The sequence below is a fragment of the Podarcis erhardii genome (genome assembly GCF_964252035.2).
Source record: "Podarcis erhardii genome assembly, chromosome: 6".
Classification (NCBI taxonomy): domain Eukaryota; kingdom Metazoa; phylum Chordata; class Lepidosauria; order Squamata; family Lacertidae; genus Podarcis; species Podarcis erhardii.
In genome coordinates, this window is record NC_138510.1 from 73,937,333 (window position 1) to 73,957,622 (window position 20,290).

The following is a 20,290-nucleotide window of genomic DNA, read 5'->3' on the forward strand; positions in this document are numbered from 1 at the left end:
TGAAGAGGACAAAAGGCTTATAAAGGATTAAAAATGATAAAATCATGGGGTAGTTGTTACTGCTCACCATGCAAGAAGGGCATGGACAGAAAGCCTCTAGAACTGCTTTGAAAAGGAAGCAAAAAGGTTTGCTTCCTCTGGCTCCTGTGCTTCTCTGGTATTTTTGGGGGGGTGGGGGTACATGAAGGCATATACTGCATAAGCATCAGGAGAAGTTTGTGTCTCAGCTCACAATTGCCTGTGCACCACCGGGACAATTTACTCCATACTCTGGAAGTCAAGATCATAGTGAGTTTCGTCCCTGTTCTAAATTTTCTTTATGCAGCCAGACTGTGGATAATTGTTACATACCCGAACAATTTCAGTCCTGCTGGAAATGACGACGTCTGTTTCATCAGTGTCCCCAGGGAATCCATTATCCCCTGATTCCATGTCTTCATAGTCAACCGCCCAACCACTGGCCTCAATTGGTGACGGCACATGGATAACAATCTTTGACAAAGAAAGAAAAGAGTAGAAAATTTGTCGTTCTATCAAAACTGTTCGGGGAGGAGTTCCACCTCACTTGCCCCCTTGAGTCAGAAACATGGATCAAGAAACGTTGCTGGTGGGAAAAGCTAATCATGTTATCAGGGCACCCTTACAGGGATTACTGTTGAACCCATCTGCACCCTGCTCTTCCAAGGTGGTTTCTCCCCTGTTAGCCTCACACCCTGTGCAGTAAGTGAGGCTGTGACGTAGTAACTGGTGCGAGATCACCACTGACTTTGTAGGGATTTGAATCCCCATCTTTCCAGTAAGCCCACCACTGAATCTCTAAAGGCAAGCTTGGAGCAAGTAAAAGGAAATGCCTTCAGCTTGTTTCCAAATCTGGAGCCTGCTTGAGCAATAAAAGTATTGCAGTCTGGGCACTGGTATGTAGATGAAGATACCAGCAGCCCTGGCTCTGCTTCTGGTAAAGCTATGTACTCAGCATTGTTAACAAGCAATGGCTCACTGGACTGGACTGGTATACACCCTACTTTTCAGTAAATCAGCACAAGATACAATTGAGCCAAGAGTTTTGACATGGTAGTTCTTCTTCTTTTTAAACGTACAGACATTTCTAACCCTTCCTTTAAAATAGTTCTTTTGCTTTCTAGTTTTCCTTCTCATTTCTGTATCCTTCTACAACTCCCACACTGGGCTGTGTTAGGCATCTCCTGCCCACTTTTCACACACAAACATTCCCCACATATTCCGTTCCTCTGCATTTCCTGACTATTCAGCTTTTCCTTAACTCAATTTCATCTGTTTGCTCAGATGTCGGGGTTGTTGCTATCCAAAGGAGCAGTTCTACTGTTTTCAGGCGTTTACTGCGTAATTCTATATCTGCTTTGATGGTGTTGAAACTGGCCTGAGATTCAGTACTCAGAAAAAAAAATCTGAGCTTTGGATCTTGAGTAAAACTTAAGTCTTGGCATGTTTTGGGTTAACCCACCATCAAAAATGGCGGGGCAACTGCTGAATTGAGATCCAGATGTGCATTTTTCCACAGCCTGTTGATCCATGGTTTTTGGTTGGGTACATCTCTAGATCAACAGCCAGAAGGTCTGGCCAAATAAAGGATTTCTGGAGTTTTTCTCTTTTTAAAATTGGACTAGGTTATGTCTGATCAGGTTGCCTTCACTGTATTTGAGTTGGACAATAAGCCCTTCAGTATATGCCAAAATTGCCACTATGTGCTGAAATCTCATAAGCCAAGAGATGTCCTTTTCTGTTAACCTGAGCTGGCCAACATCTATTCACGATCATAGTGAAAATGTTGAGCTAGTGCTGAAGATAGAAATCTTCAAAGTGGCGTATGGTTTCTTGCATACCTGCTTAGCTACTTGGAAAATCAGATTATGCACTTGGATTCAAATTTCAGGTGCTGGACATATATTAACCATGATTTAAAATGCACTTAACAAAAACTAGTGTCAGGGGTTCAGGAGCAGAGACACAGGAGATGGAGCAAATGGAGAGTGAGGAGGAGGAATCCGAGGGGGGTGTAGGCAGTGACAGTGGTCAGAGAGATTCCACGAGTCTCTCCAGCGAATCGGAAGATTCACAGAGAGGAGCGCCGATGGCCAGGGCAAGGGGGGTGCCAAGGGGGAAACCCCAGAAGGAAGGGGCCAGCGGGGACTCCCTGAGCAGCAGTTGGAAATCAGGACCAGCTTCCCCACCAGAGCGCAGTGGGGGGGAGGAGTTCCAGGCATCGGGACCAGTGTTCTCACCACCAGAGAGAGGAGATGAGTCAGGATTGACCACGCCTCCATCGGAGAGCGGGGAAACGGTCAAGGGGAAAGTCACCGGCTGGGCGCACGCGCCAAGTTCAAATGTACAGGCGAGCGGCACAGCAGGTAGCCCGGATAGGGAGCCAGGTCCTAAAGCCCGCCGGAAGGAAGGGCAAGACTCAGGGGGGTCAGTGTCAGAAGAGTCCAGGAAGGAGGAAACCCCAGGGGGCAGAAGGACCCAGAGGAGGAAGGAACAGCGCAGGAGGTGGAGCCGGGCTAGGATCTTAAACTGGTGCGGAAGGGGTAGTGACTCAGAGGGGACTTCGCCGATCTAGAACCAAGACGTAGGGCTGCACACTCTGGGGTTTGAAATGGAAACTAAACTTCAATAAAGACTTTTGTACATTACATCAACCGGGCGTTGGTCCTCTGTGAGCTGGGACCTAGAGGCAGCTCTGACAACTAGTGTGTGCTAGGTAACCATGCCATACATTTTTCTTTACACTGGAAACTTATTTGAGAGCTGCCAGAAGTTCAGGCCCTCAAACAGGCTATTACTTACTGAACCACTGTTCATATGTAACAAAAAAAACAACAACTGGCTTGAACAATAGAACTGTTACAGATCTAGCCTGATCCTGAGAAAGGAACTAGATGTTATAAGACATGCAAGCTGTCTGTTTCCATCCTAAACACCACTAGATTCAAGAGCACTAATCCAGGCTTGTAAATAGCCACTCTCCTGGTTGGAAGATTTGCCTCTAGACGCTCAGGCAAGACAGCTGGCTGTGCAGCCTTCTCTCACACTTTCAGAAAAGGGGAAGATGTACTGTTTGGTGGGTAACCAGACTTCTGCTGTGGAAGTGGCACTGTTTCTCTTCACCTCCCTTCTGGGAGCATGAAAAATCAGTTAAGCATGGCCAGCGCGGCACAGAATCTCTCTGTTCTGAAGGCCCCAAACTGGGCTGTCTCTCTACCCATTACATAAATGGAGATTAGTAGTTACTTTGGACCCTCTAGCAGGTCTTGCCTTGCTTTCTTTCCCAACAATAGGAAGCAGAGCCTATTAGCCCAGTTGAGTTTACCTGGCTGGGCAAACACAGTGAAGTTGGATTCTGCCTTTCTGCTAGAATAAGTGGGGCAGAAAAAGGATGCAAGCAGAGATGTCTAGCTACTTTTGCTTTCCCATTCCATTAGAGAAAAAAATGGATGCCCATGCTCCATCAATGTAAGTTCATTGCTTTCTATCTACTGTGGAAAGCTATTTACCTCCTAAAGTAGGGAAAAAAGCGAGAAGCCATCACTCAAGGAAATATGCCTGAAATTGCATTCATATACATGAAACGACAGGGACTTCTTGCTGTTAAGCCTGCCTTTCTATCATTACAATTTTTTTTTACAAGAAATAAAGTATCACCAGGACAACAACAACCCTATGATTGCAAGATACAAACAATTATTTCTGCTGTAATAGACTCACAGAGTTCAGATACACGTTATCCAAGGCATAGGCTATTCGTTGAGTCCCACAATCATGCAGCGATGACTCCAAAATAAAATGGGTCTTGTTTGTCTTAGCTCTACATGTAGGATCCAGCAGAGAGAGTTGTGTCCCGATGTAACCGCTAGCCTAAAAAAGGGAGAGATCATGATGCAAAATTACACCCCAAACTACAAATCAGGGCTTTAAATGAAGCATTGGGTTTTTTAAAAATCTGACTATTAAGCATTTTTATTTATCATCTTGCAAAATTCTGTATTAAAATATTGCCCTCCAAAAGTGCAGACTAGTCAGTTTATAGGCTATTCAGTCTGGTGGAAAGGTAAGTATTGTACAGTGGTGCCCCGCAAGACGAACGCCTCGCAAGACGGAAAACCCGCTAGACGAAAGGGTTTTCCGTTTTGGAGGCGCTTCACTAAACGAATTTCTCTATGGGGTTGCTTCGCAAGACGAAAAAATCTTGCGAGTTCCCGCGGGTTTTTTCCGCTTTTCCTCCCCCTTTCCTAAGCTGCTAAGCCGCTTAACAGCTGATCGCTAAAAGCCGCTAGACCGCTAATAGCGCTAATCCGCTAAGCTGTCAATGGGCTTGCTTCGCAAGACGAAAAAACCGCTAGACGAAGAGAATCGCGGAACGGATTCTTTTCGTCTTGTGAGGCACCACTGTATGCACAAAATACCACACCAGAGCACCACTGCAGTGTTTCATTTTATTGAGAGGTCCGCTGAGATGACTGTCTGTAACTTTAAATGATTTATTTTCCAAAGGGAGAAAAGAAGATAATGCATTTTGGAGCATATTTTAATCATCTTTAAGTTTTGGCTCTGACTTAAACGGGAACAATTGTTTCACAATTCCAGCTGCAGTGAATGCAGTCCTTTGACAGCCTTGGGACAAAAGCAGAGGACTGATCACTGGTTGGGCAGATAATGTCAACCATATGTTCCCTTGTAGCTGTGGGGTTAATACGCAACACACCCCATAGTTTATTCAATAGTCAAATCACTCTATCCTAGTTTGTTCCAATGTGAAATTAAGAAATCATACCAACCTCCAGTGAGTCTTTTGCTACAGCTACAATCATGGACGTGTCATCACACTTCACCGTCAGGGCAACATGAACGCTACCTTGAACTTCTTCTGGTTCTGAGACTTTTGGAAGGAGGTGCTCAAAGCCACGATTAGTCCTAATTGTGTCCACCATATCAGTTGATGGCAAGTTTCCATCATGATCTCGATGGAAGTGGAAGTCAAAACTAACGCCTTCGCTTGAGGGCGCGAGTGGGGCTGGCAGTGGGTTAACGCCACGCAGCAGCTCCTTCAGCTCTGGTGGGAAATGGTCTTCCTCATCATTCATCTCTTCTAGAGAAAGACAGAAATTTGGAGACGTTACGACGTTCCTTTAGTTTCTTGTGACTCTGAGCTAAGCTACGCATGACATCAGGGGTTGCCAGCCTTTTTAAGCCTGTGGGTGCTTTGGGATTTCTGAGTAAGTGTTTTGTGCACCGCTCCTCCACTCATGTCTCCCCTGCAGGATTACACACTACTTTCCCAAGGGATATGGTTAAACGTTGGATCCAGGGGAAATAATCTGAGCCTTGGAAAACACATGGAGATGTCAGAGGAAGTAAGAAACAGCATTGCTCTTCCAACTTGCTCCTTCAGTTGTATCTGCTTTTAAGGAGATTCCAACTAAATATCAGGAAGACCTTTCTGACGGTATGAGCTGCTCGACAGTGGAACAGACTCCCTTGGAAGGTGGCGGCCTCTCCTTCCTTGGAGGTTTTTAGCAGGGCTGGATAGGCATCTCATGGATGCCTTAGTTGAGATTCCAGCACTGCAGGGGGTTGGATTAGATCAACCTGGAAGGTCCCTTCCAAACCTGTGATTCTATCACAATAAGGGGCAGTGGCAGGGGGGTTCAGAGACTTTCGTGGGTGACAGGGGAAGACCTCAGGGGTACCATCGCACCCACAGGCACCACACTGGCAAGCCCTGCAGTATGTCAAAAATGCTATTAGATCACTCTGATAGGACCTGCCACTTCTCCTTCTTAACAAAGAAGCATGGGAGGCTTCCAATACATTTTGGGACTGCAGTGAACAGGGAGAGTTGCCATTTCTTACAGAAGATGCCATGCAGCTGCTGTTTGCCCCCAGAAGGTAATACACGCAGCACTTTCAGGGGCAAATAGCAGACGGGGTGTGGGGCGAGAAAAAAGTCTTCAGAAGGTAGCAGATATCCTTGGTTTCCCTAGCTGAAGCTAGTGACCTTCCCAAAAAATCAAATTGCAAGGCTAGCAGCTTTATTTCACCAATGTAACATTCATCCCAGGGGATTAGATCCAAACTTGCCCCTCTGCAAATGAAAGGGCTGCTTCTGTTTGCAGAAGGGCCTTCAATCCGGCAGAGGCTCCCACTGGAGAAACGGGGGTTGGAAGCCATTTTCACCAATTTCCCGTTCCCCCTGCAGCCTCCAGCACCAATTTGGAGCATCCAGTAGGTGGGGTTCTGCTCCCTGGAAGTCTTAATTCAACCTAGTATCTCCCGATCAAAGCATATCTCCCATTACAACTTTCAAAGCTTTAATGAATCCAAGGCTCTTGAGGGGAGGAAAAGGACCAAGAAGAGTTCAAGAAAATACGTGCTGCATACTTGATACAAGCCAGCCTCCTGACTTACCAGTGTCCTCAAGGCGTAGATGGAACCTATTAGCAACAGGTGCTTTTGTATAGGAAGTAACTGGATGGTAGCCATGGTCATAAGCCCACGTAATCAAACTCTCATGAGAGGAGGGAATATTGGAAAATATGTTTTTAGTCATCACCATCGAGCGTTCCGTTTCCTTTCCAAAGCCAACACTGTTTGCTGCCTGTGCAGAAAAAGAGATAACATTAGGATTCTGGATGAGGCTTTTCCAAGTCTTGTAAAACCATGTCAGGAAACTGATATTTTTACCCCTTTCTGGGGTAAAAAATAACATGAAAAGGAACTCCTTTCAACAACTTCTTTTCATCATTTCTGCAGCGAACTTTTCTTCCAGGCAGACTGATTTGGCATCCCACCACAGAATTGTGAAAGGTTTGCCATGGATGAGGCTAAATCCCCACACTTTGCTGGGACAGTATAATTACTTAGAGCCATTGCGTCATGTCAAAATACAACAACCTGTTTTTCTCTCCCCCCCCCCAATTGCTTCTCAATACAATGATTTTTAGATAAGGGAAAAAAGTTCTTGATAATGTGGAAGGATAACAAGGACTGTAAGTAGCTGTAAGAGCTAAAGCATATCCAGGACTTGTAGAGGCTGATGTGTAACGGAAATTACATGAAAGCTAATTGAAACAACATCCATGTTGGGATTGTCCCACTGGCCATCATGACATGTTAAGGGGCTCATTGCATGGATGGCCTCTACTCTGCTACTGGATGTAACAAATCTAAAATATGCGCTAGACGAGTCAAGGGTTCTCCAGATGTTGTTGGACCAGTACTCCCATAGGAGCCAGCTCCTGGGGCCAAGATCCCTTCAGCCAGGCCCACCCAAAGTTAATGGTCATTGCCATTCAAGTGTGTGTGTGTGTGTGTGTGTGTGTGTGCGCGCGCGCACACACACACACACACACACACACACACACACACTCTGTATCATGTAATCTACTATGCAGGGTGGGGCTTACCTCCTCCCTCCAATATTTTATTCAAGTTAGTACCCCTCAGTAATCTCAGGGGTAATCTAAGATCATCCAGAAGATAATAGAGTTTAGAAATGTTACACTGAAAACGTTTCAACTTCACACCGGCCCTCCATAGGCAACTGAAATGTTTAGACTGGCCCTTGATTTTACACTGGGGTGGCCAACCTTTTTTTGGTTCCAAGGGCAACCTTCACCCTTGGACAGGCTTTCAGGGGTGCATGCAATTGTGGATGTGGCTAAAAAGGAGTGTGGACACTCCACAATCTTACATACACACATAGGCTATATGGAGGCCCATTATTGAATTTATTTTAACTACAGCGATGTTAAGTAGTCAATAAACTACCGTATTTTTCACTCTATAAGATGCACTCCCCCCCAAAAAAAAGTATGGGGAAATGTGTGTGTGTCTTATGGAGCGAATGCAGGCTGCACAGCTATCCCTGAAGCCAGGAGAGCAAGATGGATTGGCTTCAGCGAAAGCAATGAATGGTTTGCTGCAGGTGGTACTGAAAGGAGAGCCATTTACAAAAAGGGTAGCAAATCCTGTTTTGGGGAGTGGGCGGAGGAGGAGTTTCTGCTCTTGAGCTGTGCCTGCCTGCCCTGTTTCTGCCCAAAATACTCAAATCTGGATACAATTTTTTTTTACACATGTTTCAAATAAACAGGCAAGTTTGGATTGACCTGAGATTATGACGGTCCCTAAATTTTCCGGATTTCCTGCCCTCCCTCCCTCTCTCTCTTTTAAATGTTAGATAAAACAGCTGAACAAATATTTTTTCAGAATATAATTGTCATAACTGGAACCTGCCCGTTTTAAAGAACTGCGTCCCTCTCTATTCATATAGACCCATTAAGATTTAATGTATCCAAATAGGAGCATACAGGGTCTATGTTTATGTTCTGGCACTATTCTGGCACATGATGTTGGGACGCTTGAATATAAAATAAAAATACATATTCTCAAACTAGACACGGATTTTCCTATGGGTCAGATGCAGTTAATTTGAATTTGGAATGTTACTTTTTAAATCTCTCATCTTCCACTGGTATTTTTGCAGATGGGACTGTTTAGGGCTAATCAAAACAAATTTGGAAAGTAAAAAAGGCAATTCAAAATTTGGATTCCTCTCTACTCAGCTTCTTGATGCCTTTGCCCTAGTTTTCTCTGTTCTACATGGTGAGCTGATAGAACCACCTTCAAGCAACGATCAGTTATGGCTGGGATGAATAAGACACTTTCTTATTCAGCCAAACGGGCATCAATGTAAGCCTTTGCTTGAGCTGTTGGCTCAAGGCTCCTTCCAGGGTACATTCTGTACTTAAGAATTATATGTGATCAATAGTGCAAACCTACATGTGAAATGAAGTTGAACTGCATCCAATGGGGCTCACTCGAAGGTAAGTGTGCAGTGGATCACAACTTTCAGTGAGATCTTGTGTGTACTTGAAGGTGCAACTCACACAAAAGCATGTTTAAGAGCTGTAGCCTCAGTCAAGCTGAAACTGGAGATCACAGGCTCCCTCAAAACTTAAAAGAAATGGGACTTTCCTGTCTATATTCTTTCCTATGATTCTATACATCAGAGCACAACCAACCCAAATTAGCTCCTTTAACTTTCTTTACAGGCAACTTAATTTTGCCTCTCAGGACCCCTGCCATTTCCACTGAGTGAAAAAACATGAGCAAAATTGCAGAGGAGTGAAACCGGTCCAGCTAATAAACAAATAATTGGAAGCACAACTTAATTAAGAACGTTAAAAGAAGCTCTGCTGGAACTGATCAAACATCAGGTCTAGCATCCAGTTTCCAACAGTGGCCAGTAAAATACTTCCAAGGTATGAAGCATTGAATGGGGCATCAAAGCAATAGTACACTTTAGTAATGCATTATTAAGGAGTATAAATAGACATCAGAACTTGGCAGCATGCCAGCAGGGCCCAGTAATGTGAAGTGGACGGGGGGCGGGAGGGGGGTATTGCTGACCCAGCTTCCCAACACAGAGGTGGCTGCCAGAAACTGAGGGTGGGGGCGGAGAGGCAGTGTCGAAGGTTCCTGATGTCATTAGGTCCCTTGGACTTCTATGATTCTGTAGAGGGAACACCTCAAGAAATTTTGCGTAACAAGAGCTCTAACCCAGGAGCGAGGAACCTCTACCCTGCAGGCCCGATTAGGCCCAGATGGGGTCCTAATTTGGCTCGTGGGGCCGTTTCCCTCAAACCATGCCTACCTGCCCCACCCCTGATATCATAGGTGATGGCAGGTAGGAGACAGGTAGAGGCACGGCCTTCACTTTGACATGTGTTTCCAAAAAACACCTGCTTGGAAACACAGTTCAAAGTGCTGTCTCCCAGCGCTCATCGGCTCACAGGATGCAGAGGGAATTAAACTGTGAAGTGTGAAGCTGCCTTGAAATGAAACTTCAAAGGCGTAGATGTCAACCAATGCCATTATGACAGGCAGGGTCCCTGCTCAACCGTCAAACTTTGCCTGTGGGGTTTGTGAAGATAAGAATCTTGGCCCACCAGAATGGAAAGGTTCCATGGCTCTGCCTTAACCCATCGGATCTCTCTGGGCATATTTTTGTTTTTTTAATAAAAGAAACCCTCGGCTAGAATGAGGGGTTAAAGAAAACCAAAAGTGAAAATCTTCATCCAGTGAGACATGAAAGCTAGGAGCTAAATGGCACCTTAAACCAAGATTACGGGCGCAACAACGGAATGTCTAGGTGCGCTTTTTTATAACAAGAATAACAAGCTGAAAATGAATGAACTGCAGCTAAAATATTATGTTCGTTTTTCACATGGTCTAGTCCTTCCCCTGCCCACCCCCCCTAATATTCTTAAGAGGGTCTCTTCTCCAGTCCTCAGAGAGTGGCTGGAAGTGGGGAGGCAGAAAAAGGTCCTCCTTTCCTTCCACTCTGCAATTTTAATCTGAAATCTTAGGCGCAATACTGCACCCAAAGCTCAGAAACAGCTTGCGCGAATGAAATTCCCTGTCGCAAAATGTGCCTAGAACAATGGGAGTTTTGAACACTGTCTTCATCTGCTTGTGAAGAACAACATGCAATGAAACATTTGGAAATGACAGACAGGGCCATTTTTCAGCCAGAACTCAGTCCCGGCACCTCTCAGGTGGGCGCCATTGCCATTACAGTGGTACCTCAGGTTACATACGCTTCAGGTTACAGACTCCACTAACCCAGAAATAGTACCTCAGGTTAAGAACTTTGCTTCAGGTTGAGAACAGAAATTGTGCAGCAGCTGCGCGGCGGCAGCGGGAGGCCCCATTAGCTAAAGTGGTGTTTTAGCTTAAGAACAGTTTCAGGTTAAGAACGGACCTCCGGAACGAATTAAGTACTTAACCTGAGGTACCACTGTATAAGAGAAAGAAGGGAGGTGTTCATGGCAAGTTCCGGCATCTCTTTTTCTAGAAAAATAACACTGGTGACAGATGCAATGCACCACCCTCTTAATCAAGCAGCACATTACTCAGTACCCAGGTTGGGTGGGGAGAACCAACAACCACGATTAATAGCAAAAGTTGAGGAGATACTCAGAGAATATGTCTGTTATTATGTGCTCACTTCTTCACATAAAAGCCTGAGCTGTTAACAGCACCCGTGCCTCCCTTACAGCAAGTCATATCTACTTACAATTGCTTCCAGTTTCCCCTTCACGTCATGGGACTTGATGACCCAGTTGACAGACTTTCTGCACTTGAGGATAAGTACAAGATCCCTGACAAGTGTGGTGTCTGGCCGAGATGGTCGAATGTCAATGATGATATCCACCTGGAAAGCACTGGTCGTGGAAAATAAAAAAGAGTGAGGCCCCAGCACGCCAGAAATTTTCAGCTATCAACCTTCTTTCAATCCATCATGTTTCCAGTGTCTGGCCAGCTGATTAAAACGCTGGAGGTTATCCCAGACGGTACAACATGTGCAAAACAGACTGTTACGCCACACATGCTAAAACAATTTTACATAACAATGGAAACAAAAATGCTTTTTAGGCTAATAATTACTGTCCAGCAGCAGCTTTGCTTTCTCAATTAGAGGTTGCTGGTTGCTCATTGCCACTGCTTTGGTGCTGGTTAAAGAGAACCGCTCGGAATTTGTTCTCCCACCCCCGCTATTTCCCCATTTCTCCAGGAAATTTTAAATGTATGTTGCTCTCCAATTTATTCCATTAATTTGGAGCACATGTCACCCTATTGTACCCTAAAATTATAGCTTGGCAGCATTGTTATGGAAGGAAAAATGAAATAATAAGTGAGAGAAATGCATCTGGTCTGCTGAGCTTTGAAAACAATGGGGAATGTGCAAAAAAGCAAAGTATGTTTGGGCAGTGACGAAGAATGGGACTTTTCAAAATGCAGTTATTAGCTTGGCCCGCTGCTCATCTTTAGGATAATGGAAGCTTAATGTAAATGCATCTGTTCTCTTCACATTACACTTTGGGTCAAATCTGGAGTGCCCTCCCTTCCTTTATTCCCGAAGAGTGAGATGAGGTCCCCTGTGTTCCCCAACCTCCGATACTTGCTGAGGTAGAAGTTAATGCGTATTTCAGGGTGCGATCCTGATAATGGGGGGGGGGGCGGGCGGTGAAGCAGCACTTGAACAAGACCTGTAAGCCCATGATCAACTGAGGTATCTTCTCAAATATTTAGGCCGGAGCCCAACTTTATCATAGAATCGTAGAGTTGGAAGGGCCCTGAGGATCATCTCGTCTGTTATGTACTGAGTTGAATAGGATCCTAAATCCAGCAGTCTGATTGGTCCTAGAACAATAGGATCCAGAATGCAGCAATCTGATTGGTCCACAGGAGCCACCCAATCCAGCTCCAGGTGGAAGTGAATCCGCAACCTGATTGGCCTACAGGAGAATCCCGGAATTAGCCAATCATGTGGGGCCCATTGTGTAAATAATGTATATAAAGCAGACATCCTGGGGGAACTTCCATTCCTCCTCACCACTATGAGCTGAATAAAGAGCATGAGATCCACTCTCGACTCCGAGTATACTTCATTGTCCAACCACCTGCAATGCAGCTGTCCCATATGGGGATCAAACCTGCAATCTTGGCACTATCAGCACCACGCTCTAACTGGCTGAGCTATTGTCCTCCCTGTAGCAGCCTCTTTGACCTTGATAAAATTTGCCACATTGATTTCTAAACTGAAGACAAATTCTGCGACCTGTTTTGACACCCCCATGTGCTAAATAACAGACATACTGAAACTTTTGTTTCAAAGTGCCGCAATCTAAAAGTATTTATGTCAAATAAACTTTTTGGAGTTTTGCTTTTCTCATAGATGGAGGATCTGTTCCTTTAAAGCTGCAGGATGGGCTGAAATAAACAATATTTTTGGCTTGGAGAAACAGGAATGGGCATTTTACCTGTATGGGTTAGAGTCTGGTGTGATTAGTTCAATTATGTGAACTTCTCTTTCTTGATCTATGCTGGAGACAATGCATCCTTCTGCGGCCTTGGGTTGCAGGTATCCCGCAAGGTAGTTCAAGGAAATAAAGTTCTTCTCTATATTGCATGTTGCAGGGAAAAACTGATCTAAAAAAAGAAAAGATAAAACAAATCATCCTTAGATGATCAAATACGGTTGTAAAGGTTACCGCTGGATCCCAGCTTAAGGGCTCCCCATTCACCAAGGTTATTATTGCACTACCTTGATTCCACTGTTTCTTTCAATGTGGCCTGGAATGGCTTAGAGTTGCCATAGGAGCAGTAAAGCCCAAGGCAGGAATAATGCTTAACCATGTTGATTGGAAATGGTGCAAGACTTCAAATGGGAGGTGGGAGAAAGAAATGTCAGCTCCTCACAATCAAAAAAGCACGAGCTCATTCTAAGGCAGATCCATCCTCCTTTGAGATGGGTTTAAGCATAATTTCCAACTGGGAGTTTATTAGTCTTTGGTTTTCTAACCACAAGCACTAAGATACCTAGCAGGACATCATTTGCAGCAAAGCAGAGACCTTATGGGGCTGTTCCTGTGTGGAAGTGGATCTTCCATCACTTGTTACTGCCTCCCCAAGATAAGGCCTTTTTCCTTGTTTGGGAAAAGAGGTTGCAGGGAGGGGATTGATAGGGAAGTGATAGAGAAAGGGTGCAAAATCCTACTTCGAATCGTGCCCAGCTCTGAGGGTAATGCACCCTTACTCTAATGGATTTTTGGACACATCTCTAATAATAATTTGTCCCTCTATATTAAGCTAAGCACATAAAGGGCACATACAGGAGGCAGTGGTTAACCATGGTTAACAAACTATAGTTTGCAAGCCCATGTCAAACCATGGTTTCACAGCCACATCAATTACCTTGTCTCCTGATTGTGGAGACAAAGCCAGGCTTGCCCTGGATCCTAGGCTACACCATTTCCTAGTCAGGAGCTTAATCTGGCAAAAAAACAAAACAAAACAAAACAAAACAAAACAAAACAAAACCCACAAAAAACCCCCCAAACCTGCCCCCCATACCTTTTGCTCCACATCTCCCCATTCTTCATTATAAGTGTTCTGTGAGGCTCTCAAGTAGCTGTTCTGTGGTCAGAACCACATTCTAAGCCCTTTCTGTACTTTTGTGCACAGCTGATAACCCTCTACGATGTTAATAAATTATAATAAATTACAGTAATGTTCAAAAGCTGTCTGTAAAATGCTCGTAAAAGCAGTGTTTTGACAAGTCATGCAATTCTACTTGCATCTCAAATTTTTTTTTATTGTTCATGTCCTAAGGCAAGTTTCTAAAACATTGATAATTACAGTGTGAGAGTTTATTTATTGATATTTTCAGTTTCAGCATTTCATTCACTTTTTTTTTTTACTTTAGAAGTGATACTTTCACAAACAAAAATTGTGACATGATTTTTTGCATAATATATGTCAGTTACAAAATTCTGTGTTTCCTGGTGCAGAATCTGAGTTAAACATGGTGCAGTTGTGGGTTGTTGTTTTTTTACACCTAACTATTAAAAAAAACCACAACCTATAGTAAAATATTATCATGATGAAGGAGTGGCTGTAAACTTCCCTCTATCCAATTTCTCTACAACATGTGCAATTCTATACAATTCTATCATGTCACCACCTTTTCTTTAAAATAAACAAAAAGCCTCAAACATTACAATCCTTTCTCTAGGGAAATTGTTCCAGCTGCTGGATCAGATTGGTTACCATTCTCTGCACCTTTTCCAGCTTCACAATTCATTTATTTATTAGGCTCAGCGAACAGATCTGTACACAGTATTCCCAAATGCAGTTGCATCATAGATATGTATAATAAAGGCATTAATGGCAGGGGGTGTTCTCCCCCCCCCCCATCCCTTTCCATACTAAGCGGTATCTGAATGCTCACTTTGCCTTCTTCTCTAGAGGATCCTTCTATGTGAACTATGAGAAATGAAATCTATTTGCGCAGCTTGACGGAGCACTCCTCAAACATCTGTTAAGTACCCTGCCAGATGGGATGCAAAAGCAGTCGCGATTCTGCCAACTCCTCCCACACAAATGAGGGAAAGTGATCCCGAGGTTGACCATGCTGAACTCAAACTAATGTACATAAAGATGCCATGCAAATGTAATTCACCAGTACTAGTAACGTCATTATTGTAAAACTGAGAAATGGCTTGCCAACGAGTTCTCCAGGAAGAGGAACACAGGTTCTAAGGTGAATCGTTAAAAAAAAGAAATAGTTCCTGCATTTGTGTTACGTGTTTCAGCAATCTCTTCTGATACCGTCAACAGCAAGCAAGGGTCTCGACAGCATTTCAGTTTCTATCAATTGTTCATTTAAACTCTTTGAGATCAAATATTGCCGATATTTTCTAACTTCCATACCGTTTAGCCAACCTGTAGGACAGACTCATAGCTCAGTGGTAAATCTAGAGTTGCCAAACGTCCATAATTTCCTGGACATAGCTGGGATACGGCCATCAGAAACAGTGTCCGGGTGTAAATCACTGAAATGTCCGGGAAAATCTCAACAACTTTTGTGACTGGATTTCCACTTTTTGAAATATGGCGACCCTAGGTAAAGCACATGTTTTATATCTAAAATGTCCCAAGTCCAATCCCTGGTACCTCCAGGTAGGGCTGGAAACACTGGAGAGCTACTGCCAATCAGCATAGACAAGACTGAGCTAAATGGCTTTCTTTATTGCACTGAATTGAAGTTCCTATCAGTATGTAAGGAATGGTAAACAGCATGGTATCTGATTTGGATAGGAAGACAGTAGGAGGAACAATTGCCAGAGAATGCACTAGAATTTTGTAATGTAAATACAGTAATAGATACTTCTGTCTTCTATGTATGCTGCCAACTTGCTTGCCTGCAACCAAGAGCTGTATACTGAACCCTACTAGTTTCTTTGGGTCACACCTCTGTCTTAATAGGGATGAGAGTGTTTTGCTTCATTCTATACAAATTAGGTGTTACTATCGGATTCCCAGCCAACACGATCCAAAGTTGGAGCAATCTTGAGTGCTCTTGGCTTGACAATGTGAGGACACTCTTTATGAATATATCAGAACCATTCATCATGTATCAGCTTTCCTCAATAAATTATTATTGCCAAGGGCTATACATCAAGATTTCTTCCCAGCTGGAACTCTTTTTTTGAAAAGGTTTAAGTCTAGGATAATGGAGAACCAAAGGGATTACTGTCCAGGAGCTACCAAATGTTGAAAGGAGATAAAGTTTCAGCTCTGAAACTGGAACAAGAAGTTAATTGTAGTGGATTTCAAACTATTGTTAACTAATTAATGCTTTGTGAAATCCTTCTGTGCAACAGAGCTTTGGTAGGAAGACAAGGAGCAATGGTGAATCAGAAAAAGCTACAGAATAAATGTGAGAGTAGACAAATAAAATGGAAAGACCAGCTGATCTGAACTGGCAGGAAAGTGCAGGCAACAATGCAATATGGTAGCAAACTGAAGACTGACATCACACTAATAATACCTTTAGTAAGAATTGCTCAAGGTGAAATCTGCCTTGGTGGTCACAAATTGCAAATTGGAAGGAAGAAGCTAGGATCAGTCCTAATATCCAAATAATGAGTCTGCAGCCACTATGAGATGAAGGATTGTGTATGGGGGAATGCTTTCTCAAAAACGGACATGATTGCAATTCAATTCCCCATGTACAATCTTACTAGTTTGGAGACACTTACCTTCACCCACTTTGATGTAAACATTCCTGGATATTTTGAGTTCAGTGAAAGATGTTACTGCCCCATATTCCTTTTGGGCCCACTGTAGCAGATGCTTATTTCCTTGAGGGAGAGGTTTTTCCTCTATTTTTGCTGACAAGGAGAAATTTTCTTTCTCAAACTGCACAATGGAACCTGCTGATACCTGAGGAGAATAGAAACACCTTTTTAATGCGACATCCACATGATGCAGAACTCTCACCCCCACAAAAAGTCATTTAAACCTGTCACACCAAAACCCGTTTCTCACAGGGGTTCTTTCCGTAACATCTGCTAAACAGGCAATACCGTGAACCATTTGTACAATGCGCTTTCACATTAAACGGAACGTAACAACAAAGAACATGAGATTGAATTCTCCTTCTCTTGTTGATAGTGATGAAGAACAAAAGTGTTGTTGTATGGATGAGGCTCTGTTGAAAATAGGAAAAACTATCACTGCTACTTTGACCAAAACAAAGTTGTATAAGGGTTTGAGACATGTAAGCCAAATTTTTAGAGATTTTTCCTCCACCATATGCTTAAACCAACGAACAAAACAAAAACACACATATACTACTCAACAAATAAGGTCCAGAGAATATATTTTCACTCATTACTTCAAGGGACACAGGAGATCCCACTTCAGAAAGCCTTTAAGGTACTGTGAAACTGAGCAGTATCTTATGTAATGAAAACTACATGCAAAAGAAGAGGATGGAACTTGAAAAGTATCAGCTACAGATCTAGCTCCCCATCAGAAACAATCAAGGCTCTGAGGCTGAAGAGTCTCCTGCTAAGGAACTAGACCAGGTACAGGACTCCAGAGCTTGCTGCTGGAGATCAAGAGACCAGAGTCTGGACTCTTCCCTTTGGACTAAGGAACCTTGCATAGGACCTCACTGTCTGACAGCACACCAGCTGGGAAGGTATACAATGGAGGAGCACCAGTCTTCAGGACAGAGGGTTGGCCCTTTAGGCATCTAAGGTTAGCAGCAATGCCTGAGAGAGGTAGTCTGAGAGCAAAAGCTTACAATGGCTTGGTCTGCCCTCAACCTTTGTTGGAGCAAGTTGTTTACTATTTGTGGTCCTGCAATTTCTAACCTCACCGGCCTTCTCCATGGGATATGGCACCAGACCAGAACATGACAATAGTATTCTAAGTACACCATAGTTTTGTATAACAGCATTATGATATCGGCAATGTTCAGCCCCTTTCCTAAAGGTTCCTAACATGGAATTCACCTTTTTCACAGCTGGGTTGACATTTTCATTGACCTATTCACCATGAATCCAAAATCCATTTCCTGGTTGGTCACCGTCAGCTCAGACTTCATTAGCATATATGTGAAGCTAGGAGGTATTTTTTGCCTCTGTGTGCACCACTCACAATGGATTATATTGAATCACATTTTGATGTCCACTCACAGAGAATTTTTTTGATGGCATAGATATGCCAGAAAGACCCTATTAGGCTATATGTTGCTTTGCTGGCAACACAAGAGGGCTTCACTGCTTCTTACCTAGCGTGTCACTTCCTTCGCATCTCTGTTGGCCAGGTGATCCTCAAATGGTATAAACTTTTAGCTCATAGTGGATTAAGCAAACAGCTGGATCAGAATAGAAAGGGTTGAAAAAGTACTGGGAGGTAGTGGGCACCAGAGCGGCCCTCTAAAACTTGACTATCAGTTCTGCGGATCACTTATTTCAAAAGCTAAACACAGATATGGGATTCAAAGGAGGTTATACACAGGGCACATGGGTTATCTATTTTAAAAGCTATACTGGGAGGTCATTTCCTGCGTTTTCAGCAGTTTATGAGCTATTCAATCCAGCTCCATCCTATCTTGGAGGAAGAAAATATAGGAAAATAGATAAGTTGTCTTTCAAGTTGTCAAATCTCACAGAGTGAAGGATTGCATCATAGGAAACTTATTTCAGTGGGAAAGTAGGACCGGTCATGTTCAAGCAGAGCACAGAACTGACAAAGGAAGACAGAGGGATGCAATTGTTTCAGAAGACACATTTTCTTAAGCACCCTGACCAACTGACTTGCCACGGCAGTTGCAAATATCTCCGGACTATGTCAACTGTGTATTGCTCCAAATAACAACATGTTGCAAACAGATTTGAAAACACTTGGCTGACTTCATCTGGAAAAACACAGATGTATTCTTAAACAATAGATACATTTCAGCAAAGCATTGTTTACACAAAACTGCAGGGTACTTTTTAAGTGTAAAAAAGTTGGATGTTGCTGCAGCACAAAATAGTTCCATACAATTAAAAGCCAGGCTTTGTTTAAAGAGGTATTTCAATTTAAATTTTTAATTAACACCATCAGCCATTAAAAAATGGATATCTATCATTCACAAATGATGTCCCAGAATATGCATTTTTACGATCCATGTTTGTTTGGTTAATAATTAATAATTTTTACCCAACCTATTTAATGCATATTATCACTCTGCTGTTTTGTCTGGCCTTATGGCTATTATTGACAAATGCCCATAAACTGAAGCAAAGGAAAGGGTTTTTTTGTTTTGTTTTAAAAAGCTTTGTAGCCATGCTTGTGGGTGGTGTTCATAGCTGGGGAACGAAGGGATAAATCTCTGCTCTGTGTCCTGCAATCCTGATGACAAATTGGGCTCATAACTCAGCTGTAATTAAACACGCACAATGAGAAATGATGTTGCACATTACACGTATTTGTAAAGTATAGCTTGACCCTGAGTCTAAGAAAAATGTCAAGTGTGAAATACTCCCAATTCTATACTAGGCACAGAATGACCAAATATGACCAATCCTGCTTAGAGCTTTCACTGGTGAACTTATTTTTAAAAAATAATAATCCAGCATTCTATTATTATGGGTCGTCTCCACTGGGGCCCTATTGTACAGCTTGTCTTGTGAAGAGATGCCTCTTATCCCAAGAGTTCATTTCACCCAGACAAATCACAGAAAGCAGCTTAAGAACCCTTCGCCTCCTGCCAGAATAGTTCCAAAACTTTAAACTAACCTCTGTTTCAACTCTCGATGATTCCTTTCATTTGTTGCCGCTGGTCATGCGACCACCATAAAACATGTCATTTAAAAAAAACAACAATCTATTCGATGTAACGCTTCATGCATCATTTTAACAAGGGATGCTACATAAGTATACCCTGTCTTCTATAAAGCAAGGGCTCCAAATGTCACTGTTTTACATTTCATTAAACCATCTTCTGGCAGTGCATCACCCAGTAGTCTCAACACGTCTTTCTTAAGCCCCGACAACGTGTGGCGTGAACATTTCTCCACTTACAGAGAGATCTCTGGAATGGAAGCCTTGGTGAACCATTCATTTTCTGTAGCTGCCATCAGGCGTGGGGGTCTGTAAAGAATTGCAGTACTGGGGAGTGGTGGGGAGGAGAAATCCTAAGTACGCCTGAAGACCACATGGCAGGAACAGGTACGTGCAGGTCTACATCCCAACATTGAGAACTGCCAGGTATGCAACATGAGTCAACCTGCCTCATCTGCAACTTCAAGGGGCTCCCCACTGAAACATGGTGGTGAAACTTCTTTCTTTTTATAATTATTTTAGCTTTTGTTTCAATTCCACATATTCCAGGACTTTTATCATGTAGGAA

General features: G+C 43.2%; 1 protein-coding gene and 1 long non-coding RNA gene across 2 annotated transcripts in view; one reads left to right on the forward strand and one right to left on the reverse strand.

The window, feature by feature from the left end:
• LOC309344037 overlaps positions 1–10,848 on the forward strand; it is a 196,211-nt gene extending 185,363 nt beyond the window's left edge. The window contains exon 3 of the long non-coding RNA XR_014157567.1: positions 10,783–10,848. This is a non-coding gene — a long non-coding RNA (uncharacterized lncRNA). The remainder of the gene's footprint in view (positions 1–10,782) is intronic.
• The window catches only part of TGFBR3 (transforming growth factor beta receptor 3), a 158,537-nt gene that overhangs the window by 26,548 nt on the left and 111,699 nt on the right, over positions 1–20,290 (reverse strand). The window contains exons 5-11 of the mRNA XM_081865840.1: positions 16,641–16,824; positions 12,858–13,026; positions 11,111–11,258; positions 6,439–6,628; positions 4,809–5,119; positions 3,739–3,888; positions 352–492 (exon numbers count right to left, since the gene is read on the reverse strand). Coding sequence (XP_081721966.1) covers positions 352–492; positions 3,739–3,888; positions 4,809–5,119; positions 6,439–6,628; positions 11,111–11,258; positions 12,858–13,026; positions 16,641–16,824 — 1,293 coding nt within the window. The remainder of the gene's footprint in view (positions 1–351; positions 493–3,738; positions 3,889–4,808; positions 5,120–6,438; positions 6,629–11,110; positions 11,259–12,857; positions 13,027–16,640; positions 16,825–20,290) is intronic.